Raw genomic sequence first — 22,349 nt, 5'->3', positions numbered from 1 at the left:
ACCTCTTTTCTTTTCCTTTTTTTTTTTTTTTGAGAAAGGGTCTCACTGTGTAGCTCTGGTTGTCCTGGAACTCATTATGTAGACCAGGCTGGTTCTCGAACTCACAAAGAGCTGCCTGCTTTTGCCTACCAAGATCTGGGGTTAAAGATATGCACTGTCACACCCCGCCTTTATTTAGAGCCATCTTGAATGACTTTATGGCTTAAGTACTGTTGTGGGGACAGCCTTCTGTGTCACAGCGCAGTGCTGAGAGTCCTTTTGGTTTCACAGCATACCCTCTTTTGTTTCCATTTTGTCAGTTAGGGTCCCTTTGCTCTGTCCAGATAAAATTGTAGGTAGGTGAGCTGGTTCTGGCAGTCTGTTTCCCTGGGTGATTGAGAGCAGGTGGCGCCCTCTAGCGTTAACAGTCTTATGCAGGCCTAAGAAGTTGGAATTCCTGTGCCCTTGATGCAGCCAGCGTTAGGGCTCTTGTTTAGGCCTTGTCAGTCCAGATCCCTTAGCTCTTAGCAGCAGTGTTAGAACTCTTAAAGACCTAACAGATCTCTGGAACTCTCCTAGTGAGCAGGTTCCACAGTTTGTACCCCTATGTTCCCTCAGCCACCTTCATCCTTCCGACTTGGTCTTCTGCCCTCCCATGCCATCTTCCTTAAACCTTCTTCTGTCCTGCCTATTCCTGAACCACTCAGCAGCTTTTTCTGTCACTGCCAAGCAGCCATGGCTGCCTGGCCTCTTGTGCTGCATAACCTGCTGCCTGTTCATCTCTCAGTGACATTCTTGCTAACATTCTCAGCCATTAAAGACATGTTACTATTTCTTTTTGTCTTGTGAGCTCAGCCCACACAGCTGAAAGTAGGAAAGGTACAACTTCTGAAGCCTTTTAGTGGACCTCCCGCCACATCACTGGAAAGGATAACACTTGAAAGCATCCCCTGCAAACTCACTACTTGAGCCTGAACAGCCTGCTTAAATAGCCAGAGGAGAAGTGTTTGAGTCGATCACAACTCGCCTTGCATGCAAACAAAGGTTTATGTCTGTGCCAATCACAGCCTTGCCTCTTTAACATCCGTTACAGCAGCCTTTCTGCTAGGCCAGCAAGTGAAGTGCTCCCCTTGTGTCCAGATGGAAATGGCTGCAGGGTCATCTGGAATCCAGTAAGGTCTGTGCTAGCACAAACTGTCAACTGAAGCAGACCTGGTTGGCTGTGTCTTCAAGAGCTGGGGCCATGATCTGTAGCTGTGTAGGGTGTCGTGTCTGTCCCCCACCCCCAGGAATTCATGGAGTGTTCCTAATGGCCACTGCTGACATAAAGCTTGTCTGCCAGGCTGTTGAACTGACAGCCCATTAGCTCAAGGTTGTCAGAATAGCAAAGGAGTGTCTATAGCTCCTATCTAGGGAGTCTACTAATTATCTCTGCTTATTTATCAGAAGGAGTGCTTCCAGCACTAACTTAAATCTCTTACTGCCAAGAGTGGCTGTAACTTGTTTTCTTGGTCTTTTCTGAAATAAGGTCTCATATGTAGCCCTGACTGGCCTCAGACACATAGCAGTCCTTCTGCACAGCCTCCTGAGCAACAGCATGGCAGACATGTCCACTCACCCACAAGAAACTGTAACAGTGCTTTAATCCTGCTTGGCATCTGGCCAGCGCGCCAAGATAGATGGGAGCCATCACCTCTCTCTTAAGCCACACACAGTTGCGTGTGCTGCCATAGCAAAGCCAGTTACTAGCATCTAGGCCCTCCGTGCTCTGTGTTCAGGAGTTGTACAGCAGAGCATGGACTCCAGAGAGGCAAATCACAGAGACCTCTCACTGCTGGTTTACTGAGATGCTATGAAGGACTCCCGGAGGTTGGAGAAGGAGAAACAGACAGACTCCTCAAGACAAGCATTGCTGTTTGTAGTAAAATATAATGTGGGAGTATATGTGGGGGAGTCTGGCAAATAGTTGAGTGCTGTAATTTTTCCCCCTGATGTGGTCACAAAGCCTCGCTGTTAAGGATGATAACACGATCACAATTTGAGTTGGGTCTGTGGGTCAGCTGAGTGAACCCAAAATAGTTGAGTCAAAACACACATTGCTCATGGATCCTGTAGGTACCAGCAATCCTGTTAGTAGATCGATCACGGGAAGTAGAAAGTCATCAAAGAGCTCCACCGGTGGGTGGAGTGAGGAAGAAAAGACAGACGGTGAGAAGATTGGACCATGCCTTCCATGATGTCCATGCGTGTTCTCTGGTAGGCATCCCCATGGGGTGCACCCGAGCAAAGAAGGCTCGGGTGCAGGAGGAAGTCCTTTTCCTGTCGTGGGTTGTGTTGTTATCATCATGGATGTGTTGGCTTTTCTGTCAGTGAGATGAGGACCCTGAGGCCCCCACGATAAACAGCCACACATGGAAGTTAACTGGGCAAAGCTTACAGAGTGTGAGTGGAACTCAGGCCTGTTTCATTGGCGAGCATCAGTGGTACCAGCTAAGAATTGATAGAGGGGAATGAGTTTGGGGTACAGAGGACAAAGGGGATTTTCACTGCTGCTGATCTGTCATATAGCGTCACTCGAACTTCATACTGTCTTCCTTAGTAAATTCTTTTTTTTTTTTTTTTTTTTAAGATTTATTTATTTAGTATACAATGTTCTGCCTGCATGTATGTCTGTCTGCAGGCCAGAAGAGGGCACCAGATCTCATTACAGATGGTTGTGAGCCACCATGTGGTTGCTGGGAATTGAACTCAGGACCTCTGGAAGAGCAGCCAGTGCTCTTAACCGCTGAGCCATCTCTCCAGCCCCCTTAGTAAATTCTTAAATGACCTCTCGTGTGACTCTGCAGATTCTGTGTCACACGTGTAAAAAGTATGCTTCCTGTGACTATGGGCCAGCGCATATGGTTGTCATGTGTGAGTGTAGACGCATGGACAGCAGTAGGGCAGCAGAATGTGTGGTGCTGGTCTCTGCTCTGCTGTGACCTTACATTGACCTTACATGAGAATGTTACCCCTTTTCACCTGAGAAACAAAGATGCTACTCTCAGAGTCCCTGTTTAACTATTACAATGGGAAAGAAGAAATGTCGTTACTTCCCCCTTTCCCTAGCAAGTCACTTCGCCATTGTTGATGGCATTCATGCCCAAGGGATGCTCCTCTCCTCAGAATTGCCAGCTGCCCAGGATAAGTAGGATTTTAAAGATGTCCATGTCCAATGGAATAGCTAGTATATCACAAATTCCTTTAATAATACGTTATATTTATTTTTAAAAATGATTTCATGTGTATGAGCGTTTGCCTACATGTATATATGTGTACTATGTCGTGCCTGATGCCTATGGAGGCCAGAACCGGTGTTGGATCCCCTGGAACTGGAGTTAGGGATGGCTATGAGCCACCATGTGGGTGCTCAGGAATTGAACCTGGGTCCTCTACAATAGTAACATGTGTCCTTAAGTGCTAAACCAATTCTCCAGCCCCAAAATACATTTTAAAACAGGAGCTATGAAGTTGAACCACATTGTTCTTCTCTTAATACAGTAGTGTTCGTACCAACCCTTGAATTAAATGTGGTACTGGTCAGTAGTGTGGCAAGCCTTGTTGACTACGCTGGCGTGCATTCTTTGTGCTTAAATGATGTTATGGTGACCAGGGCCTGTTGTTTAGGGTAAAGTGTACCCGAGAAATGACCTTCACTTGGCTGTTTTTGGTAAAATATCTAATTTTTAAAATACAACTTCAGTTTTCCTGTTTTCTTAAAGCAATCAGGAAACTCTACTGACTTCAGGCCACTTCCTCACACTGCTATGCAGAAGCGTGCTTTAGGTTAGTTACATAAACCATTCATCTTGTTCAATTTTGTTTTCCTACCTATGTAAACTAAAGTTTATCAAATTCTGAGTTAGCCTTTGCTTTTAGAGTGTGAGGCTTCACCTTACATGCCCTCTGGATTGTGGAATCATAGCAGTAAGAAAGCAGGTCTGTGGTAGTGGCATGTGTACAGTTCTGTCCTCTTCTCCCTGCTTTAAAAATGTCAGGCAGTGAGCAGTGTACCATTCAGAAACTGATGCCCATAGATGTGAAGAATCAGCATCTTGGATCTGTCCTTTATGATAAGTCTACAGAATTAAAACAGCTTACTTGGGCGTGGTAGCACATGCCCTTAATCCCAGAGCTTGTAGAATCAGGAAGATCATTCTCAGTTATCTAGTGAGTTCAAGGCCAACCTGAGATACATACAACCTGTCTTTACAAAAAAAGTAGGAACAAAAAATACGATATTAAGTTTGTACATCTACAGGGAGTCATGACCCAGGTCTTGAGGTCCCATGGCGAGTTTTCAGACCTCTTTCACTGCATGTGTATGTAGGAATGCATTTGCATACGTTTCATACATTTGGGTTTGTGTAAGCTATTTTGTAACTAGCATCTTTTTGGTTTTTCAAGACAGGGTTTCTCTATGTAGTCTTGGCTGTCCTAGAACTCACACTGTAGACCAGGCTGGCCTCAAACTCCCAGATATCTACCTGCTTCTGCTTCCCAAGTGCTGGGATTAAAGGCGTGTGCCACTGCCCAGCCTACATTATTTATCTTTTATACACTTGTTTGGGGGGTAATATTTGAGTTATTTGCAAGAACCCTTTTATATGTTAAAGACATCCCTTGACATACATGGCTCAGTTTGTTTTTGCTGTTGAAACAGAATACTGTAGACTGGATAGTTTATAAACCATAGAAGTCTGTTTGACTTGTGATTGTGAAGGCAATGAGGTCCAAGAGTGTTTGCTTCTGGCTTAGTCCTTCCTTTTGTATCATTCCATGGCAGAAGGTGAATGGAAAGTAATAGGTTTTCTGCCATGTGTTGTCATGCCTCCCCCGCCACCTCCCCACCCAATAAGTTTCTCCTCCGAAGCAGTAAGCCAGGTCAAGCTGAAATGAAACAGTATGACAACAGGTATATTGAGCAAAGCAACTCCCATGTGGGTTCTCTGATCTCAGAGATAGAGGCCAGAGAAGTCAAGCATCCAGGCCAGGGCAGGAAAGTTTTATAGATTGTAGGTGAGGGGTGATGACCTGTTTACTACAATCTGAGTTTGTGCTTAAGTGGTCAAAAGCTGAGCATGCTTAGGCGGGACTTAGGTGGCTTGTAACTTCAGGGGCAGAAGCTGCAGTGAACTGCCAAGAATGCAGAACTGGCGTTTTCGTGTCTTTCCTTTGTTAGGAGACTAAGCGGGTGGGGTTTGGAGGGAGAAGGGGAAGGGGCTTCCAGGACTATGCAGGGGCAAGCCTGAGGCGCCAACCAAACAGTCAGGAAGAGTATCTGAGTGCTGGCAGTCCTGAAGGGAGAGTGCTGTTATAACAGACTCACTAGTTTGTTTTCTATATTTTTTTTTTTTTAAACTCTTTGGGGGCCTGTCACCCAACTCCCAAATAAATACATGGAGACTTATTCTTTTTTTTTCTTTTTTTCTATTATCAGCTTGATACAGTACAAATTCTTATCCTAATAGTGAAATGTTTCACTGAGGCTTGCCCAGTGAATGAGTAAAACCAAAACTTGTTATAAGCCACAGTCATCCTAGGGTGCCCCCTGCTATATAGCCTCCCTGGTTCTGTGGGTTGCAGTCTGATTGTTCTTTGCTTTATATCTAGTATCCACTTATGAGTGAGTACATACCATGTTCGTCCTTCTTGGTTTGGGTTACCTCACTCACTCATCCATTTGCCTGCAAATTGGAGACTTACTCTTACTTACGAATTTCTGGCCTTGTTTCTAGCCAGCTTTTCTAACTTACATTATCCCACTTCTCTTTAACTATGTTTTGCCTCTAGGTTCTTACCTTTCTTTATTCTGTATATCTTTCTTTCCTTCTTACTCCGTGGCTGACTGTGTGACTGGGTGGCTGGCCAGTCACCTTTCCTTCTCCTTTTCTTGTGCCTTGCTCTTCTTTTCTTTTCTTTTTCTTTTTTTTTTTTTAAGACTAGATTCTTTTTCTCCTATTTATTCTCTTTGCCTGCCAGCCCTGCTTATTTATTCTCCTTCTTAGCTATTGGCCATTCAGCTTTTTATTAGACCATCAGGTTAAAACTTAGACAGGCAAAGTAACACAGATTCACACTTAAACAAATGCACCAAAAAAAGTATGCAATACATCTTTGCATCATTAAATACTCCACAGCATAAACGAATGTATCACATCTCAATATTTCACAACAGTTCTGGGGTTTTTTTGTTGTTGTTTGTTTTGTTTTTGATTTTGGTAGGAGACAGGCTCTCACTTTGTAACCCAGTCTGACCAGCCCGGCCCCAAACTCAGGGAGATGCTAGGACTAAGGGCAGTTGCCATCACATCCATTGGACCCTGATAGACCCACTCTTCACACTTGAATACATTCGGGAGCCCTCATGACATAATCACCCAGTCAGGCCGTACCCCACTACATTGGAGCATTGACAGTTATAGTTCTAGCAGCAAATTTAACAGACAGGAACTGCAGCAGTGGTACCTTTCTCCTATTTGGTAGTCATCTTTTAACTTCATTAATTGTTCTTTTTGATACATAGAAGCTTTTAAATGTTTATATTCTCAAATTTTTAGCATTTCTTGTTTTGGGTTTGTTTAAGGCCAGGTCTCACTATGTTGCTGTGGATGGCCTTGAACTCACAGAGATACTTCATCTTTGCCTCCTGAGTGCTGGGATTACAAAGGTGTGTGGCACCACACTGGGCAGTCTAGATTTTCCTCAGTGATTTTGGGGGGGGGGGCTTTGCTTTGACCAGACCCCACCCCGCCCCATCTAAAATCGCAGAGATACTGTCATAGTTCCAGTCCTCGGGTCTATAATGCTGCTGCAGAGAGTTAGCCTGTTGCTCACTGTCCCTTTACTGCTGCTCTCATTAGTCATTGTGGCCGCTCCCAGGTGAGGAAGTGATTAGTTGTGCCGTTCCATATTGCATTAGCGGCAGTTCGTAACAGTTCAGGGTTCCTTGGTGAGGTAGTTTGAAAGAAAATGACCTCTAAAGGGAGTGGCAGTGTTAGGAGGAGATGAGGTCTTGGTGGAGGAAGTATATCGCTGTGGAGGCGGGCTTTGAGGTCTCATAATAGGCTCAAGCCATGCCCACTGAGACAGTCTACTTCCTGTGGCCTGCATATCAACATGTAGCAGTTAGTTCTCTAGCACCATCTCTGCCTGCATGCCTCCATGCTCTCCTCTAGGATGATAATGGACTAAACCTCTGAAACTGTAAGCCACCTACCTCAATTAAGGGTTCTCCTTTTTAAGAATTACTGTGGTCATGGCGTCTCTTCACCACAGTAGAAACAAACCCTGACTAAGACACTTAGCCAACTTTGTACTTCATGTGTGTAATGTAGTGTGCTGTAGCATTTCGAGGTTAACACTTGAATTCGTCCTCTTTCTCTCCCTGCCCTCATTCATAAGAGAAATCGAATCTTCCTGTCTTCCTGCTCACCCCGTGTCTTCAGAGAGCAAGCCCTCGTAGCATCTCGTATGTACTGAGTGGCTAAGGCCCGTCGGGTTCCTTCCTGTATGTAGGTAAACTTCCCCTGAGCCCCCAGCACCACATAGACTGCTTCCTTCATGCTGCAGCATTAACCTTAGGATGTTGTCTGTGTACTCTCCCTCCAGTTGACCCTCTGTGAGGGGTCAGAATTCATTTTTACCTTTAAAATTCTAAGTACTTACTTTGTATATGTGAGTGGTTGTATGTATGTATTTGTACTTTGTGCCTTCTCGCTGCCTGTGGAGGCCAAAAGAGAGCATCAGATCCCCTGGGACTGAAATTACAGGCCACTGATAGCCACCATGTGGGTCCTGGGAACAACCCAGGTCCTCATTAAGAGCTGCTGGGATTTTAACAGCTGAGCCCTTGGAGTTAGTTTTTAAAGCAGAATTCTGACTGTGTCACGCTGCTGGGGAAAGCCCGTTCCTCTCTTCCCCGAAACCCTAGGTGTAGCCTCTAGGTCCTGTTGTGCTTTGACTTGCTTGCCTCCTCTTCCACTACCTTGCTGCCACTTCCAGGTTTCCTCTTGTTCCCATACGAGCTGACCATTCACTTGATAATCTGCTCAGAGCCTTTATATGAGCTTCCCTTTGGCCTGGAATTCTTCTTCCTGCACTTCCTCCCTAGGCCTCCCAGCACCTCCCATTCCCATTTCCACCTCCACTCAGCCTTCCATCACTTCTGAGATGTAGCCTCTCAGACAGTAAGACCCTGATTGTGCTGTCTTTGAACTGTTTAGCCCTCCAATATCACATTATGCCAGGTGAATTCTAGAGATTATTTTTGGGCTTTTTATGGTTTTTTCCCCCCCTTTGACCAGATATTTGTGGAGCATTTGTCTATAGTTAGAGTTTTTTTGGTCCTGCCTGGCCCATGGTCAGGACAAATCTCCCTAACCCGCCAGTCCCACAGCGGCTCAGACCCAACCAAGTAAACACAGAGACTTATATTGCTTACAAACTGTATGGCCGTGGCAGACTTCTTGTTATCTACTTCTTCTATCTTGAATTAACCCATTTCTATTAATCTATACTTTGCCACGTGGCTTGTGGCTTACCGGTACCTTACATCTTCCTTGTCCTGGAGGCGGCTGGCAGTGTCTTCCTTTCCCTTCCTGTTCTCTGTTGTCTTCTCTGTTAGTCCTGCCTATACTTCCTGCCTGGCTACTTGCCAATCAGTGTTTTATTTATCAGTCAATCATCCACAACATTTGTCTTCGTTCCCCATAGGCTCCCAGCATTTGTACATGGTGAACACATCCTGTGGGCAGTTCTGTCTCACTTATGGAAGAAGCATGTTTTCTTCCTTCCTCATGGCATCATTAAATGTGCTATTATTTGCCACTTGACTTGATGTTTCTCAGTGAAGGCCGTACTTATTTATTCTCTGGATCTATCTATGTTAAATATGTGAGACATTTTATATGAGGATTATTCTAAAGTTACTGAATGGGCTTTTAAGAAAATCAACTAAACTTGAAAAGATAGAATATGTGACAATCTAGTGTTATCTCATTTTGGCAGTGAATGCCCTCAACTTACTGCTTATTTGGACATAATTATTGGAAGTCTTTCCTTCCTCTCACTGGTAATAGGGTGGGTACACGTTTTCTATCATGGACTGCCTTGTCTCTGGCACTGTGAGTCAGAACATTCCAGCAGAGAAGCAGCTGTGCGTGGCATGTAAATGACCAAGTGTCTGCTCCAATACAGGGGATTCATGGGCACCAACCTACAGTTTCACATATTGAAGTGTTGGTTTTTTCTGGATTTCTTCTGCCCCAGCTATTTGAAGCTGTAAGTCTTCTAACATTATAGGTAAGTGCAGACTGGCCAGTGCACCCTGTGCTGTACTTGATAACCCCTTGCTGGAATGCTGAGGGTAGTAACCCTTTCTGGGCAGAGACAGTGGGCTTTCAAGTATTGAGAACAATTCCAGATTCTTGTTGCCTTGTCTTTATTGTTCCGAGGCAGATTCCATAACAGTCCATGCTGTCCTCACACCCATAGGTCTCTTGTTCAGTCTCCCAAGTGCAGGAGGCAGCTCCATGCTGCCAGGGTGGCTACTTGCTTTGTCAGCAGGGAGATACACAGATGCCTTTGTCTTGTTGTCCGTTTGCTTTGTGAGAGAAGATTTACCCCCAGGCTGTGCTTGAATTTATGTAAGCCTCCGTCTCAGCCTCTGTTGATTATTGGATTATATAGGATGAGCCTGTACCTGGCTTAACCTGCTTTTCTGGCGTGGATTCCTCTTGTATCTAGGCCCAGGGCTTCTATTCTTTGCTTCTGGGTCCAGAAGTTTAATTGTTGACTCTTAAATCCTCATCAAGGGTGACCATCTTAGCCAGAAAGAAAAGGCATCTCCTATATGTTCTTGGGATCTTACCTTCTGCCATCATTTAAATTCCTGTGTGTGTGTGTGTGTGTGTGTGTGTTTCCTCCTATCCATGACAATGTGGATCTTCAGCAGGATAGAGCTTAGCACCGGCACAAATGATAAACCGTTGAAGCAATGTGGGGAGATTTGCTGACTTAGCCCTGATCTTTAACTGTGGCTTTCTAACATCTTTATTCATATTTTCATTCAAGCTGTCCTTTCAGAACATTTTTTATTCTCACTGGTAGGGAATGTGACTGAAGTAAATGGTTAGGGGATCCTGTGAATGTGTAAATGTATTCTTGGTGGAACTCAGTTTCTTTACATGGGTCCAGATGCTCATATTAGAGAGTCGGTTTAGTGTACTTCTCATTTTTATGACTCGTTGGGTGAAACAGTTCATGATTATTCATGGTTTGGGAAGATGGAATACTCTTCTGTTGGGCTCATGGTGAACAAGTTGATATTATGCTAGATTAAAACTAATGAAGAATGGCCGGGGGGTAGTGGCGCACGCCTTTAATCCCAGCACTTGGGAGGCAGAGCCAGGTGAATCTCTGTGAGTTCGAGGCCAGCTTGGGCTACCAAGTGAATTCCGGGAAAGGCGCAAAGGTACATAGAGAAACCCTGTGTTGAAACTCCCCCCCCCACCAAAAAAAAAAAAACTAATGAAGAATGACATTAAAGTATTTGCTATGTTGATATTGTCATTTTCTTAATGTTATCAGATATGAAATGTCCAAGTTTTAAGTAGCATAGACCCTTTAGTGGATCTTCATTACACAGCTGAACCATTGGGAGCATTTCCTCAGAGGTTGTGGGTTTACAACTTTCCCAGTAGGTGCTTGCCCTTGGAACTCCTGCTAACTCAAGACGTCATTACAGTCAGTGTGTTGCTATGTATGTGCATAGGTGTGCTTGTCAGTATGCATGTGTGTACCTAAGGGTATGTGGTATTTGTTAATGCATATGTTGTACATATTTGTGCAAGTTGCCATCATGTGAGTGTGCGTAGAGCTCTGAGGACAGTGTTGGGTGTTTTCTCTTGTTCCATATCCATCTTTATCAATTTTTTCATGTACTTTAGTCATTCTTTCCCTTCCCTCAGACCCCCCATTTTCTCTCTTTCCTATCCGCCCAACTTCACTCATGTGCTCTGAGTGCTTGTGCGCGCTCTCTCTCTCTCTCTCTCTCTCTCTTGCGCGCGCGCATGCGCGCGCTCTCTCTCGCACAAAAACAATAAGACAAAAAAAATTTTAAACAAAAAGCCTGCCTCCCCCAATGGAATCCATTTGTGTTGGCCAACTACTCCTGGGCATGGGCCTGCCTTGTAGTTTTCTCAGAGTTACCTACTACCTCTGGCTCTTTAAAGTCTTTGTGAATCTTCTTCCACATAGATCCATGAGACCTGAGGGAATTCGCTCTATAGACTAGGCTGGCCTTGAACTCAAGAGATCCACCTTCCTCTGCTTTCTCAAGTGCTGGGATTAAAAGCATGCACCACGATACTCAATTGCCTTTATTTATTTTTTTTTTTGAAAGAGTGGTTTTCTTGAGCCTGAAGCTCAAGGATGAGGTAAGGCTGGATGGCCAATGAGCTTTGAGGTATCCACCAGTGCCGCCAGTTCCCCCCCCCCCCACCTGAGATTTTAGAAATGCCTTTTAGTGCTTTTTTGACATGGGCTTTGGGGATTGAAACTCAGGTCCTCATGTACGGAGACCAGGGGTCAGTGTAGGAGGTCTTCCTCCACCTCAGTTTTTGGACTTAGTCTCTCACTGATCCACTGAGCTAGGTTGGCTGACTGATGAGCTCCTGAGATCTACTTGCCTCTACCTTGTCATCCCCCTCCCTTTGAGGTTTCGGGTGTATGCCACTACATCCTGCTTTTACATAAGCACTCAGACAACTTTACTAATGGGTCCATTTCTCTCTCTCTCTGTTTAGGATGTTTGTTTCTAGGGCTGATAAGGATTAGCATGCTTGCCTATGCTGGAGACCTGGGATCCCAGCAGTGGCACAGCCAGAGAGTATACAAACCCATCTCCCTAACTGGAGGCTGAGTAATGTGCTGCTTGAGTTTAGGTCTTCAGAGCCACCTGGGCAATATAGCAAGAGCCTGTTTCAAATAAGTAAACAATAGTTATTTCATTCATACTGTTTTAAGGCATTGTAGGTAGAAAGTCCTTAGTGCTTTAGAGATTTGGGGATCTAAGTCTCTGTTTATTCCTATCTCCTTAACTTGGGTTTTACTTCCCAATATTCAGGGCAGTTGAAGTAGTGGGTATTTTCTTTCTTTCAAATAATCAACACATTGTGCAAATCCTTCTTTCCTGTGTGTAGTTAATTGATGGTGAACACTAACTACTTTGGAGACTTTCCTCTCTCTCCATATCTGCTTTTAGCCCATAGAATTGAACAGAATCAGCATTTTTAGTTTTGGCTGTGAGGCCTTCCTAATTTCTTTCTTTTTAGATTTATTTATTTATTTATTTATTTATTTATTTAATTTATTATGTATGCAGCATGTATGACTGCAGGCCAGAAGAGGGCATCAGATCTCATTACAGATGGTTGTGAGCCACCATGTGGTTGCTGGGAATTGAACTCAGGACCTCTGGAAGAACAGTCAGTGCTCTTAACCTCTGAGCCATCTCTCCAGCCCCCTAATTTCTTATTTAACATATGTTTCCCCTGAAAATAAGAATTTGGGACAATTGTAGTAGTTCCCATTTGTTTCTATGTGATTCAGAATAAAAATAGCAGCTTCATCTCTTAATATAATTTTTGTAGCCATCATTGAAAAATAATTGTGCAATGTGAACACTTTCATGTCTAATATACGTGCAAAATGGTAGTATTTTTCTCCTTTCTAATGTTTTCCCCTTTGCACATGCGCTGTGTATAAAAAGTATTGTTATTTGTTATCTATTGTAAATGATCTTTTCCATTTATTGTTCTACTTTAAGAAGTTTAAGGCAGACATGAACCGAAAATATTTTTTACTTACCTTCACGTTTAGGTGGCCCTGTTGACCTAAACATACCCATGTCCTAATCATCCTTCATTGCTCCCTCTCCACGTAGAGCAGAAGGGCTTCTGTGGCAGTCTTTGTAGAATTCAGTGTAGGATGCTGGGGTACCAAAAGTGGGCCTTAGATCTCCAAGGAGAGACACTGCTTCCTTTTTTTTTTTTTTTTTTTTTTTTTTTTTTCCTTCGAGACGGGGTTTCTCTGTGTAGTTTTGGTGCCTGTCCTGGATCTGGCTCTGTAGACCATGCTGGCCTCAAACTCGCAGAGATCTGCCTGCCTCTGCCTCCCGAGTGCTGGGATTAAAGGCGTGCGCCACCACTGCCCGGCCACACTGCCTTCTTTTGTGGCTTTTGCTTGACCCTCAATTGCACATGCACACCTGCCTGGAATAGGATACAGATGAGTGTTGTTTGTCCTTTCTTGTGTAGTTCCGTTTCCTCTAAGTTGCCCAATACAGTTTCCTCTACCTGCTTGCTCCAATTTTGTAGGCATTTTTTAGCCCAAGAGAATGGCCTAGTGTAAATGCGTTTCTTTCCTTCAAGTTCAAAGCTTCCATAAAGGATGCTGTCATGAAGGTGGACATGCCTTCAGGTACTTTGCACATTGCATTTCATCTGCGATCTTAAGAGCAGCAGTAGTCATTGTGCCTTTCTACGTTGATTGTTGGAATCAGTTACTGGATTTTAAGTCTTTGTGTGCTCGGGCTGCCCTGCTTTGGGCAGATGAAGTGCTTTACTTGTATTTTATAAGTGGAGCTGACCAAAACTTTTAGTCAGTCTGGGAGGACTGTCCCCCTGTGGCAGCTGTTACTGCTGGAAGTCACTGTGTGCTTGGAAGGAACGCTGGAGTGGGTGTGCAGACTCCTGTGCTCTCTTCTCTTGCTATGGTTAATAGTAATCATCTCTTTTCCTCCCCTCCCTACTGCCTCTGTCCTTCTGTCCCGTTTTTATTCAGTTGCCCTGTGTAAACCCCCCCCCCCCCCCCGCCCTGCTTTTCTTTTAATTTTGTGACCTCTGGCTTCTCTCTGTCTCCCCTCCTTGTTTGGGTTCCATGTTGCTAGTTTTTATGTCCGTGCGCGCGCTCATTATCACCCTTTTTTGTACTTCAAATCCCAGCAGCTGCCCAGCCAGGTCCCCGAGCACAGCCCTGTGGTATATGGGACTGTGGAGAGCGCTCATCTTGCTGCCAGCACCCCTGTCACTGCAGCTAGCGACCAGAAGCAAGGTTTGTGTATGACTGTTTCCTCCTCTGTCTTTAGCCTCTCTTGTTAAGTGCATTGCTCTTGGTATTCCGTCAGACGTCTGAGGATGACTCAGACCCTGCTTTGTAGGTGTAGTATACTCCAGGAAACTAGGCGAAGGGGTCTTGCATTTCACCTGCCTCGCTCTTGGTATCTATGTGTAAGTAAATGCTTAGCTGCCTTCAGCTGCTGTTGTTTGTTTTTTTAAACAAAGTTTTCATGGGGGAGATTAACTAAAGCACATCTCACTGTATATATTACTTTACAAGAACAGCAGAGCTTTATATTTTCACCATTCCTTGGGGATGTCGCTATTTCTTATAGAAGATAGCATGTCTCTAGGACACCCCACTAGAGAACAGGGAATTGGAGCCCTGGAAGCAGACACAGGCTCCAGCTTTGTCCTGCTGAGGCCTCTCACCTGGGCTTTCTGGTTTCTTCACTGGTGTGCCAGGGGCAGGGTTGTTATAAGGACAAGTCTCCACCTGCTTGGTAAATGCTAGCGATTGTTGCTGATACAGGAATCATACTGAGGCTCCTGGCTACTGACCAGGATCAGGAGCTGCCAGGTATTTGTTTTCGATACCTTTTGGAATAGAAATAGGAACGTTAGGGAAATTTCACCCTAGAAAGTGAGATGCAGTCTTTTCTTTCCTGACTAATGGATTTTAGCTTTACCTTTGCTGTGCTCAGGACTAGTTCTCATTAGGGACCAGGGAGCCCAGAGTAGCAAGTATGTTCTGTCCTGCTTCCGGCTTCACTCTCAAGTGAGTAGAAACCATTATGTGCTAACTGCCTTTATCCAAGTCTCTTCTGCTATAGTAAGTTATTTTTAGATATACTTTTTAATCATTATTGTTTAAAAGATACTTAGAATGGTCCTTAAAATAGAGATATTTTAGCAAATGTTTTAAATTTTAACATGATTCCGTTTTTATATTTTTACTTTTTAAGAGGGTTTTGTTTCACACATTAATTATACTCAAATGTTTGAAAAATGGACTTTTAAATATATCTGATTTCAGTTTGTTTGTTCATTTGTTGCTGGGTTTGTTTAAACGAAGCCTCCCACTGAAGGCTGGAACTTGCGCCATAGTGCAAGCTGGCCTCTAACCCTGCCTCAACCTCCTGAGTGCTAGGATTACAGAAAGGTGCCTCTGCACCTTGCTGATTTCAGGGTTTTTCCACAAGATGAAAACACACACACACACACACACACACACACACACACACACACACACACACCCATTGAGTATTGACAAGTGGCACTAAGTCTTTGATAAGATTTTAAACCAAAAGGTAAGAAATAAGCCCTTAGCGGGCACGCTTCTGCAGGCTGGCCTGTCAGCCGCAGAGCTGTCTAAGAAGGTCCACGTGTGCTTAATGCTAATTTCAGGTACCAAAGCCATCAGCCTTACAGAGGCTGTTGTGGGTTTGGGGAAACTACTTTTTGTCTCTAGTGATAAAGCACTTTAAAAACCAAAAATTTGAAACAAGGGTCTGGTTTTGAAGCTCAGGTTGTTTGGGAACTGGCTATATAACCCAAGCTGATCTCAGACTCATGGTCTTCCTGCCCCTGCGGTTCTGGGATTGTGTAGCTGTGTGTGGCCACACCAGGCGGTAAAGCATTTGAAGCAGACATCTCCTGTGATTTTACTCTTAGTAACAAATAATTTTTAGGAGATTTCCCTTAAAATTTTAGTGCACCTTTATACAGATGTAACCGATTTTTATGCTAGCCATATTAAGCACAAGTCTGTTAACTACAGCTTCCTTTCACATTTCTTCCACAGCTATGATCAGTTATAAAATCAGCCATAACACATTAGATAATGATAGTTTGGACTTGGCCTGAAAAACAGCATTATTTGTAGTTGTTTTAGGAAAAAGAATGCTCAAATTTTAAAAATACATATTTTTGACATTTTCAAGAAGGTAAGATAGAGAATTCAAGAATCCCCTCAGGTTTTTTTCTTTTGCTTAGAGGAAATTTCAATTAAATTAAAAAACAAACAAAAAAACCTTTTTGGTCTGACATGTTACAGATGTGGGTGGATGGGCAAATGTTTGAGACTGCCTTGAAAATCCTGTGTTTTAAGTATATTTTATAGTACTGATGGGCAGCTCCTTGTGACTGCTATAATCTTCATACTCCCTTCATATTTACTCAGGTATTCTCATAGATTGCCAATATGTGAAGTAATTTTTTGACTAGGTGGGTTTTGTTTGTTCCTTTTTTATTTTGAAGCATGGTCTCATGTAACCCAAGTTGACCTCTAGATCTCTGTGTAGTTGAGGATGACCTTGAACTCATGATTTTCTGCCATATCTCCTGCAGTATCTCACCCAGTTCATGTGGTACTGAGGATGGGGTCCCAGGTACTGTATGTGCTAGGCAAGGTTTCCACCCACTGAGCTACACCCCCAGCCTCAGAGTAGCTTTTGGAACTATTTAGTACTAGTATTCGCAGTTCAAATAGTCTAGAAAGGGCTAGCTAGAACTGAGGGTTTTTATTTTGTTCTGTTTTGTTTATGCTTGCTTTTCAAACTATAAACTCCTTTTATGATAAAGAAGTATAGAGGAATGCATTTACTTAAAACAGTTGTTGTAAGTCGAATGTGCTGACACATACCTTTGGGCAGAGGCAAGCAGATCTCTGACTTTGAGGCAAGCCTTGTCTATATTCATAGCCCCAGGCCTGGAGTTGCACAGAGAGACTTCCGTGTCACTGTTCTCCCTGACGGGTCTGTGTGCTGTGCCCCATGGGTTGGCTTTCTGTCTTGCCAATGGATATCACCCCGCTGAGGGTTGGCACTGGGTAACAGGATGCTCCTCCTACTTCTGTTTTTCACAAGCCTTTTCACCCCTGATTGCAAAAATTGGGCTTTGAAATCAGACTTGAGCCATTTGCTAGTTAGATGGTGTCTGGACCCAGGACTAATGTCCAAGCCTCAGTGTCCTCTTCTGTAAAGCAGGGACAGACAGTAGTCTCTATCCTCATAGTGGTTGTAAGAAAGGAAGGGAACAGTGTATACAGGCTGTTTAACCCAGTTTCTGCTAGGTGCTTAATAAATGCCAACTGCCGTTGTTAATCTGGTTTCTCAGAATTTTTACATGAGCAGCTGAATGGCTAACAAGTCAAATGTTACACACAGATGCCCCATTTCCCTTTAGTTTAGCGTTTTATAAAGATAAAATAATAGCTCGAAGATGTTTCTAAAGAGGAAAACTATTCAGTGCACTAGGATTTTAACTAATGTTTGTCTCTGACAGCACATCATATATTGAGGGCACTTTATATTCCCTGAGGGAGAGGCTCCCTTCAGTCAGGTGTGTTGAAACAGGGTCTAGTGAGCTAATAGAGAAGGCACAACACTCCCTACAGTCAGTTGTAATGATTTTTGAAGAAGTTCGTTCCCTCTGCATTCAGAAACTATTGTAACTTTAGGCCCTTATCCGGCAGGAGTTCTGTTAGCATTCAGGGCAGGACTGTCCCTCAGGTGGAGGATGCTTGCCATTCTTGATCTCTTCCACACACCTTTTTAGTGGTCACAAAATGGAAGTTACTCAGAGCTATGTAATAAATGTATATCTGTTAAACAAGATGGACAGAGAGCACACACGTGTATAATGAATGCATACGGTCCCCATGTAGTTCTGGTTTCTGCCCTGGCAACTTAGGAATCTGAGGAATTTGGCAGTGAGCCCTTATTGCTCTTACTTTACGATGATGAGAAAACACCAAGTATTGTAGATGCCTTAGCTACCATGCCCATCACTTCCAGTGAATCCTGAAGCTGTGAATGCATTCCCCCTAGCGTGCTGATATGTTCCCTTTGGACATGGGTAGCAGGATTCTTATTCACAGACATCACTGCCCTGTAGTTACATTTGTGGATTCAGCGTTGAGAGGAAAGTCTCTGTCTTAGAGAAGGAAAGCCTTCTCTGTCTTAGAGGAGAACTAGAAGTTTAAGGAAGCCTACCTAAGCTGGCGATATCAGGAGCTATCCTCTCACAGTGATTCCCACGTCATTCACCTGGAACCCTAGAGCCACGTTGATTAGCACTCCTTTTTATTTTATACTTGTGGTACCTTTATGGTTATCATTTCCTACTTTGATCTTATTTTGTGTGTACAGAGATTGTTTTTTATGGATTTGTATAAAATATTTCCCACATTGAGATGACCAGTGTTCTTTTTCTCTGTTTAGTTTATTTGATCATTAACTCTGGTTCTCTTTGAGGAACTGCTTTACTTTTAAAGAAACAGATAATTCTGTTTCCACACCACTGTTGTTTTTGGTTAGGAGCTTTTCTGAGAAATGGAAGTTAATTTTGAAACTACCTTCGATGTTCACGTGCTTAATGTTATTGGTCATTAAAATGGAGTTTATAACAATTAAATTTCTAATTATTTGTTTTTGTTTTGTCTTTGTTTTTTTTGGGGGGCGGTTTGTTTTTTCGAGGCAGGGTTTCTCTGTGTAGCTTTGCGCCTTTCCTGGGACTCACTTGGTAGCCCAGGCTGGCCTCGAACTCACAGAGATCCGCCTGGCTCTGCCTCCCGAGTGCTGGGATTAAAGACGTGCACCACCACCGCCCGGTTAATTATTTGTTTTTATACTGGTATGCCCAGACAGTATTGTGCCTGTAAAGGTCAGGGAATAAGATAGAGAAGAGATAGAAGTTTTACCTTAAAAACATCATTGAACTTGGCTGGATGTGGTAGCACATGCCTGTAATCCCAGCATTCTGTAGACTGAGGCAAGAGGATCATGAGCACAGGGTACCTAGTAAGACTTGTCTCAAAAAATGGGGAAGATTTAAGTTTAGTTTTTATGAGACTTCCTCTTGTACTTGTGACATCATCATTTGGGGGAACTTATTACCTCTCTTCCTCGAAATAAGTATCATGTGACCTGGAGACTAAGCACTAGTAAGTGTGGCTAGAAAAGAAACAGGATAGTGTTTTTGGAATTCAATATTTTGGTCTGTTTTGCTGTCCATTAACTTGACCTACGGCAGTACTATGTAGTCTGTGGTTCAAAATTATTCTTAAAATTCTTTATTTGTTTTTCCTCAGAAGAAAAACCAAAACCAGATCCAGTGTTCCAGTCTCCTTCCACAGTCCTTCGCCTCGTCCTTAGTGGGGAGAAGAAAGAGCGAGCAGGCCAAGTGCCCGAGACTCCTGCAGGAGAGCCCACCCCAGAGTCTCCTCGGACATCATCGCCTACCACCCTTCCTCCACTTACCCGGAGTTCTATTCCTTCCCCTACTTCCGCTGCCCTTAGCAGCCAGCCACTCTTCACCACTGTTCTCGAGGACAAGTGTGACTTTGCTTCCTCAAAAGAAGATGCACTTCCTGTACCCAGCCCCACATCTTGCACAGCAGCCTCAGACCCTTCACTAACAGATGACAATGATATATGCAAGAAACCCTGTAGTGCAGCACCTCACGATACTCAGCTCATTTCTAGTACTAATCTAATTAATGAAATGAATGGCGTTGGTGAAACATTACCAGCCAAGGAAAGCATTGTGGACATGGTAAAACAGGAAGCGCTGCCATTGACTCTTGAACTGGAGATTCTGCAACATCCCCAGGAAGAAATGAAAGCAGAGTGTACCCCGACTCCTGTCACCCCTTCCACGCTGCCTTCCTTTTCCCCAGCGCCTCTGACGCCCCCAACGTCTACCCCTTGCACCCCTGTCATTTCTGCCACCACTGCTCGTTCTGTTGCTGCCACTGTGGTCCCGAGAGTCGCCGAAGAGGGGGAGAGCATAAGAACTTGCCTTAGCGAGGATGCAAACGAGACTCAGAACAAAACAGAGGCAGAAGCAGATGGGCAAACAGAAGAGACTGTGGATTCTCAGACCTTAAATTCACGAAGGAGCCCCGCCCCAGGTAAGCCATTCTGCCCTTAGTGATTTTATGCTGGCCATGAAGAGGAGGCTGTGATGGAGTTATTTTTGAATTGGCTACTTTCCTTGACTTCCAGAAACATCGAATGAATGCAGAAATTCCTAGTCTGATTTCTTCAGTGGTGTGCTTATTTTTTAGTACAGCCTGCAAAGAGTTACTCCATTGTCTAAAAATGCAAATGAGAATTTCCAAATACACTAAATGCCTCCAAGGTATATGTCTCTATACATGTTGAGTTGTTGTTTTGTTTTCTTTTGAAACTCATTTCCTCCGTGTTTGATCTGTTGCTTCTGAAGCTGGAGTGGAGACCAGCATGGTCTGTAGCCCCCAACTCTTTCTTCTCAGAATTTAAGACCCACCAACCAGTTGGTGACTGCAAGCCCGCCCTCAAGAGCTGGTGAGGGAAATGGCGCTGAGAACATCACAGCTTACAGGTGCTGATGGAGAACACTTGCACTTTAGGCTGCTTTGAGTGATAGTGTGCACCTGTAATCCTAGCACTCAGAGGCCGGCCAGGAGGGTCTGGTCACCCTCGACCGTGAGGCTCCTCTTTCTCCAAAGTGACTTCTGTGATATCAGGGCTGTGTATCACCCCTGTCTCGATAAGGCTGAAAGGAAAAATGTTTTATTTTTCTTTTAAGTTTTTATATAGTCATTTTTATTCTGAAACTTATAGTTTTCCACAACTCAAGGTGTTTTGTTTAGTTTTTTTTTTTTTTTTTTTTTTTTTTTCGTTTTTCAAGACAGGTTTCTCTGTGTAGCTTTGCGCCTTTCCTGGAACTCACTTTGGAGACCAGAGATCTGCCTGCCTGTGCCTCCTGAATGCTGGGATTAAAGGCGTGCGCCACCACCGTCCGGCAAGTTGTTTTGTTTTAATATTTATTCATGTATATGAGTGTTCTATCTTCATGCACACCAGGAGGAATCTGATCCCATTACAGATGGTTGTGAGCCACCATGTGGTTGCTGGGAATTGAACTCAGCACCTCTGGAAGAACAAGTCAAGTGCTCTTAACCACTGAGCCATCTCTCCAGCCCCCTCAAGGTTTTTTTTTTTTTTTTTTTTTTTTTTCAGGGGTGGAAAAGGTGTTTGTTTATTTGTCTTGACAGGGTTTCTTTGTGTAGTTTTGGTGTCCTGGATCTCACTCTGTAGACCAGTCTGGCATCGAACTCACAGAGATCCACCTGGCTCTGCCTCCCAAGTGCTAGGATTAAAGGCGTGCACCACTGCCACCCGGCTTCAAGTTGGTTTTTAATGTGGTATCACCTAGATGTGATGATTGGATCTTGATTTTTATCAATTAAAAAATGTATAGATTGCTTTATGTGTATGAATATTTGCCTACATGTATGTATGTGTACCACATGCATACCTATGATGAGATGGTGTCAGATCCCCTGGAACTGGAGTTACAGATGGTTGTGAGATGCTGTGTGGGTGCTAGGAAATGAACCCTGGGTCCCCTGCAAGAGCAGCCAGTGCTCTTAACTGCTGAGTCATTTCTCCAGCCTGAAATTTTTTATCAAACACCCAAGTTTACCTGGCGCTTACCATCTGACTCTGCAGTGAGCAGCCCAGAATATATAAAAGCTGACTTATTCTCTGCAGCACTGCCCCGTGCTGTGTGGTTTGTGCTCTGTGCACTCAGCGGGTGAGCCGCTTTCCTTAGTGAGTTGGGTTCACATGGACAAATGAGTGTGCCCTGTGCTTGATGGGCACCTCCTTCAGTTATCAGCAGTTCGCAGTGCTGAAGTCAGGTGCCACTTGGTTTTTCCTGATTGCTTAGTAGATAAATTTGGTAAAGTGGTCATGGCACAAAGAACTTGTACTTACTTCTTCTGGAAAGCACTTCATTACACTGTTCCAGGTGGGGGTCCTGGGTGCATCAGGATGCTGCCGTTGTGTCTAATTGGGGTTAAAGAAGGACTCAGCCCATGTAAGATGAGAATTGTGTGTGTCTGTCTTTGTAGATTCGAACCCGTGTCCAAGACCGGCCAGATTTTTTATGCTGATTTAACTTGATCACCAGGAATCTTTATGCTGGTTTCTGGCTTTTTGAGACGGTGTCTCACAAAGCCCAAACTGCCCTCAAACTGTGTAACTGAAGATGACTTTGAACTCCCGATCCTCCTGCCTCTACCTCCCACATGCTAGAATTGTAGGCATGTACACCCACACCTGGCAGACGTAGGTATATTTGATAGTGAAAGTGGGTTTCCAAACTGAGGAAAAAAAACCACGTTCTATTTTCACCCAGGAGTTGGTTTTGTAGAATACC

The 22,349-nt window shown here is 43.9% G+C and overlaps 1 protein-coding gene across 25 annotated transcripts in view; it reads left to right on the top strand.

Annotated features, from left to right (window-relative positions):
* The window catches only part of Eif4g3 (eukaryotic translation initiation factor 4 gamma 3), a 230,441-nt gene that overhangs the window by 122,829 nt on the left and 85,263 nt on the right, over window positions 1-22,349 (top strand). For 20 of the 25 annotated variants that reach the window (XM_052717675.1, XM_052717660.1, XM_052717655.1 and 17 more), the window contains 2 exons: window positions 14,025-14,133; window positions 19,231-20,052. In XM_052717675.1, the coding sequence (XP_052573635.1) occupies window positions 14,025-14,133; window positions 19,231-20,052 (931 nt within the window). Of the gene's footprint in view, window positions 1-14,024; window positions 14,134-19,230; window positions 20,053-22,349 lie in introns of those variants that run through there. The other 5 variants (XM_052717676.1, XM_052717656.1, XM_052717653.1 and 2 more) reach the window with 2 other exon arrangements.

This window comes from Peromyscus californicus, unplaced genomic scaffold (genome assembly GCF_007827085.1).
Source record: "Peromyscus californicus insignis strain IS unplaced genomic scaffold, ASM782708v3 Scaffold_5__1_contigs__length_169319896, whole genome shotgun sequence".
Taxonomy (NCBI): Eukaryota; Metazoa; Chordata; class Mammalia; order Rodentia; family Cricetidae; genus Peromyscus; species Peromyscus californicus.
This window is presented reverse-complemented; position numbering and strand designations above follow the sequence as displayed.